The sequence below is a fragment of the Armigeres subalbatus genome, chromosome 2 (assembly GCF_024139115.2).
Source record: "Armigeres subalbatus isolate Guangzhou_Male chromosome 2, GZ_Asu_2, whole genome shotgun sequence".
Taxonomy (NCBI): domain Eukaryota; kingdom Metazoa; phylum Arthropoda; class Insecta; order Diptera; family Culicidae; genus Armigeres; species Armigeres subalbatus.
The window spans coordinates 25,728,576-25,734,575 of record NC_085140.1 but is presented as its reverse complement, the minus strand read 5'-3'; the positions used below and the strand labels follow the sequence as shown (position 1 = coordinate 25,734,575).

The following is a 6,000-nucleotide window of genomic DNA, read 5'->3' as shown; positions in this document are numbered from 1 at the left end:
ATGGAAGACAATAAACACGTACCTTCGGTCAGTGCAAGTGTATCAGGTGGGCAGGAACCAGTAAACGTGGACGTGAATCTGCCTCGACTCAACCCACCGGTGATGACAGCATCGAACATCGAATTCTGGTTTGCTGCTTCGGGACTCGGAAATCAACACGATTCGAAGAAATACAACATTGTCATGGCACAGGTGCAGCCAGAGAAGCTAACAGAGCTACGCGCTATCATAGATGCCACTCCTGCTTCCGAAAAATATTCCTACATCAAACGAAAATTGATCGATTACTTCGCTGATAGTCAGCAGAAACGATTGCAACAAGTTCTGTCTGACATGCCACTTGGTGACATGAAGCCAAGTCAGCTGTACAACGAAATGACACGAGTAGCCGGTAATTCGTTGGGTGTACCCGTACTGCTTGATCTATGGGCATCCCGGCTTCCTCCGCACGCACAAGCTGCAGTGATTGCTTCAAAAGGAGATCCTTCAGAAAAGGCAACAATCGCTGATGCTATCGTCGACGCCATGGGCTTTCGTAACGTGAACTCAATAAGTAACACTGCATCAACCGTTCCAGCAAATATTTCAGAGACTCCAGCTTCGGGTAGTATAGAGGAACTTCAACGAGAAATCGCTCAATTAACCAGGAGGTTCGACCAAATGTTTCGACCTCAAAGGAGTTCACGAGACCGGTCCCGCTCTCGCAGTCAAAGCAGAAGAAGTCAACACTACAACTCGGAATCAACGTATGATATGTGTTGGTACCATCGTACTTTTGGAACTGATGCACTTCGATGCCGGAAACCGTGTACCTTTGGAGAGACTGCGAAAACTAAACAACAATGGCGCCATTCGTACGGTTCTGCGTCAGCAATTGGGAAACCTTCCGACGCAGCTACAATTTTTCGCCTGAAAATAGCAGACACTATTACGAACAGAAGTTTCCTCATCGACACTGGTGCCGATGTATCAGTAATTCCAAGAAACTCGGCTTTAGGTCGAGTAAAACCAACCACGTTAAAACTTTTTGCTGCAAACGGAACTCAAATCCAGGTATACGGAGAAGCGCTACTGAAAGTAAGTCTTGGCCTTCGAAGAGAGTTTTTATGGACTTTCCTCATAGCAGATGTGACGACAGGAATTATCGGTGCAGATTTTATCTGCCACTACGATCTGCTAATCGATCTCAAACGCCATCGCTTGATTGGCAACACAACGCAAGCGCCAACAAACGAGTATTCCATTAAGACGTTTAGTAGCAAATCACCGTATGCCGAACTGTTGGCTGAATTTCCATCCACCCGGTACGGTAACTAAATCATCTCTTGTCCATCGTATCGAAACAACTGGTCAACCGACGTTCGCCCGACCGAGACGACTAGCTCCGGATAAACTTTTAGCAGCGCGTACAGAGTTCGAGAACTTGATGAAGCTGGGAATCTGTCGACCATCATCTAGCAGTTGGGCCAGTCCACTTCACATGGTGAAAAAAGCAGACGGAACATGGCGGCCTTGTGGAGATTATCGTGCACTAAATTCTCAAACAATACCCGATAGATATCCTATTCCCTATCTGCAGGATTTCACTACTATTCTGCACGGTAAAACTATTTTTTCTAAAGTTGACCTGCAAAAAGCGTACCATCAAGTGCCTATTCATCCCGACGACATATCGAAGACTGCAATCACCACTCCGTTTGGATTGTTCGAGTTCACCCATATGACGTTCGGGCTTCGAAACGCTGCTCAAACCTTCCAGCGGCTCATCCATGAAGTGCTACGAGGGTTGAATTTCGTATACCCATACATCGATGACATCTTCATCGCATCATCGTCACCCGAGGAGCATCGTGATCATCTACGACAACTGTTCACCAGATTGGAAGAGCATCACCTAGCCATCAACGTAGCCAAATGTGAATTCGGAAAAAGCGAACTGGTTTTTGTTGGTCACTCAGTCTCTCCTGCCGGAATACGTCCCTTACCAGAGCGAGTAGAAGTAGTTCGCAATTATAAACGACCCGACACAGTGAAAGAGCTCAAAAGTTTTCTTGCTGTAATTAACTTCTATCGACGGTTCCCGAGTAGCACACTTGTCACATATCAGTCACTGTGACTCATATGCGACCAAATCCTGTCACATTGGAGTTGCTGCAACCAAATCAATCTGAACTGTGCTACTAGGGTTAATCCCGAAGCTATAGAAGCACAAATACCACTACTCTACATGACTCCTGGAAACAAGCGCAACGATCGATCCCCGATTAAATGGACGGATGAATCGACGAAGGCGTTTGAGCTGTGCAAGCAACAACTCGCAAATGCAGCTTTACTCGCCCATCCTGCAATTGATGCTGAATTATCTTTATGGGTAGATGCATCGAATACAGTGCAGCTGGAGCAGTCCTACATCAAGTTATTGACGGGTCTGTGCAGCCCCTTGGATTCTTCTCCAAACGATTTGACAAGACACAAATGAAGTATAGTACGTATGACCGAGAGCTAACAGCAATCTATCTGGCCGTACGACACTTCAAATACATGCTTGTCACATATACACCGAACATAAACCTATTGTCTACGCATTCTACCAAAACCTCGAAAAAGCATCGGATCGTCAAGCACGACAATTGGACTTCATCGGTCAAATTACTACCGAAATTCGTCATGTGGCTGGAAAAGACAATTTCGCTGCGGACTTACTCTCCCGCATTAATGCAGTTAGCGGTCAGTGAATGTTGATGCTCTCGCATCAGATCACGAAATCGATGAGGAATTAGCAACGATACTGGAAGGTAAATTGGAAACATCATTAAAACTCAAAAAGTTCACTGTACCTGGAACTTCGAAGCAATTGTATTGCGATTGCTCTGGGATTCGCATACGACCTTTTATTACTAAACGATTTCGTAATCAATTTCTTCAAGCAACCCACAATCTTTCCCATCCAGGGACCCGTGCAACTGTCAAATTAATGACCCAACGATTCGTGTGGCCGGGCATACGGAAAGACAGCATCGACTACACTAAACGATGTGAACAATGTCAGCGTTCCAAGGTCAACCGCCACACCAGGTCGCCTTTGGGGCACTATGCTAGGCCAGATGATAGATTTTGCCACATTAATATTGACATTGTTGATCCCTTTCCCCCGAGTAATGGAAACCGATATTGTCTCACAATAATCGACAGATTTTCTCGTTGGCCAGAAGCTATCGCTATACCGGACATGACAGCACCTACTATAGCTAATGCATTAATTGAAGGATAGATTGCTCGCTTTGGCGTACTTAAGTTGATTACATCCGATCAAGGACACCAATTCTAATCGACGCTGTTCTCGGAATTAGTTCGTACGTTTGGGATCACTCATTTACGAATAACACCATACCATCCTCAATCCAATGATATTATTGAGAGATGGGACGGAACGTTGAAAACTGCTATTCTTTGCTGCAATCCCGATCGCTGGACCGATCATCTTCCGATAATACTACTCGGATTGAGAACCGTCCATAAAGAAGACATAAAGGCTTCGCCGGCAGTATTGGTTTATGGGATAACACTTCGGATTCCTTGTGAGTTTTTTGGAGAGAACACTCGCAATACTACTACATCTGAATTTGCGAGCAAACTGCAATGCGAATGCTTCATCCATCATCTACAGCTTGGCACGGTAAAGCTACTGTGTTTGTTCACTGTGTTTTGTTCGTAACGATTCGATTAGGCCTTCGCTATCTCCACCCTACGACGGCCCCTATCCTGTGCTTGGGCGTACGTGCAAGCACTACCGTATCAAGATCATTGGAAGAATCGTAAACGTTTCAATCTATAGGTTAAAACCAGCGTATATATATGATGACCAGCAACAAGCTTCATGTGATCGTTCAGCTACAACTACTATGTTTCAACAGCCAACGACGGTCACTCTATCAGGGCGACAAGTAAGGATTCCACATCGTTTTCATTGATCATCGCCTGCTCTGGAGGGGAGTACTGTGGCCATCTCCATGCAACATGTATATGCAACGCTACATTTTTTGCTAAGTCGTCGCATCGTACACAAAAAAGCCTTTTGAATTCAAATCTAATTGTTTCCTACCCTTTTGTACATTTTGCAACTATAGAAATGAAACTCACATTGTTCGAATTATTTTTTTATTTAAGAAACCCCTTTGGACTAAATAAATTAGTTATTGCTTAAACCTAGTCAACGCCGTGTCAAATCATTCGTCCCGCAAAGTGATCCCATACAAATGTTTGAAAACTACAGAATCGAAATGTATTTGGGGTATTGGTTTACAATTTGGATAAAAACATCATTCATCTACGCAGAATTCTTGGAAATATTCACGATTTTATTATAGGAAAGTTTTTGAATTTTCTAAGGAAATTCATTGCCATCTCCTCACGCAATTCGAATCGCCTTTATTCTTCTATTGCTTTTATTATAAGTTGAATTGATGCATGTTATAAAGCCTATTCACATTAAATCGCGGACAGTATTAGTATCTTTACTGTATATGATGATAATGGTGGTCTTGCCACGAATCTATGACTTAAGGTCGAAACATTTAAGGTCGAAAGGACAAAAAGTCGAAAGGACAAAAGGTCGAAAGGACAAAAGGTCGAAAATCCATAACGTCGAAAGCGGCAGAAGGTGGAAAGGACAAACGCTCATGAAGAACCAAAGGTCAATGCATTCAACTTTAAGCAGAAGGAATACATTCATCTCATCAATCAAAGTTTGACAATGAGCAATTTTCAAAGAAGGAGTAATTACTATGAAACAAATCATGAATATCTGAATAGTTCTATTAGAGATAAAAAATGTTGTTGATTTAAGAAATGAAGAAAACTTGTATTATGCGAGAATGTTTCTCTCCTTTTCAGTTTCTTGTCTATTTTGTCTTTTGTCTTTTTCGACATTTTTTACCGCTTGACATTTTGTCCTTTCGACCTTTTGGCTCGTTCAACGTTTTGTTTTGTTTTGTCTTTATTTGAAAAGTTTTTAGCCCTAGGTTGGCTCACCTCTAACGTTTTCTTCTTTCGACTATTTGTCCCTTTGTTCTTTTCGGCTAATTGTCCCATCGACCTGTTTTTCGACCTTTTGTATTTCGACCTTTTGTCCTTTCGACTTTTTGTCTTTCGACCTTTTATCCCTAACCATCCTGCCACACAGCTCTTCAAAGGTTTGAACTGAACGAGTTATCTTTAAGATAATCAAAAAATATCGATAAATTTTGAATTTTCGAAATCATCAATAATGATACATGGAGCTAACGAAGGCTCAACTTGTGAAACCTCTCGCACAGATTCTTCCCCAAATCGTGTTCTAAATCACAAACCAGGATCACACTCTGAAACTCACATGTATCTCTCAATATGAATCATTAGGTTCGACAAATGGTTCGTTCGACTTATTTCAACACTCGCTCAAATTGATTAAATAGCTTCAATTAAATTGGACATCATCTAAGTGTCCAAATTTAATGCGCTAAGGTGAACCAGTCCAGGGCAAAACACCTCAATAATGAAGAAAAAAATAATGCAGACAGGCTTTACAATTCATGTTAGTTGAACGCGAATGGTGTGTCGCACATCACATTTATCCCGTTTGACCCAAATTCCGAATACTCGTTTTTAAATATCCATTTTGGATGTATTCATGTAATTCTTCCCATAGGATTTTGAATTCGTTTGTATTATTGATGCTCAGTACGGGTTTAGTTTAAGGGCATTAGTATTCGTATTCGGATTATGAGTCATGTTTGGGATTTGAGTCAAAACGGTACTCATCTGATTTAGTCGTAAAAAGTTGCGATTGACGATGATTATGATAATGAGTCAATTGAATGTAAATAATGCAGTCCATGCATTTCTTTGACATGGAAAAAGCACTTTTATTTAAAAGTACCAAGAAATTAGTTAATTAATTGCATATTTTTTTGGTGGAATACCACATCCACTACTGGCACCCCGGCAAAGCCGTCGATGTTC

General features: G+C 41.9%; 1 protein-coding gene across 1 annotated transcript; it reads left to right on the top strand.

Annotated features, from left to right (window-relative positions):
* LOC134208874 (uncharacterized) lies at nucleotides 1–1,317 on the top strand. Its single transcript, XM_062684823.1, has one exon. The coding sequence runs from the start codon at nucleotides 1–3 to the stop codon at nucleotides 1,315–1,317; it is 1,317 nt and encodes a 438-aa protein (XP_062540807.1).
* The last annotated feature ends 4,683 nt before the right edge of the window (nucleotides 1,318–6,000 follow it).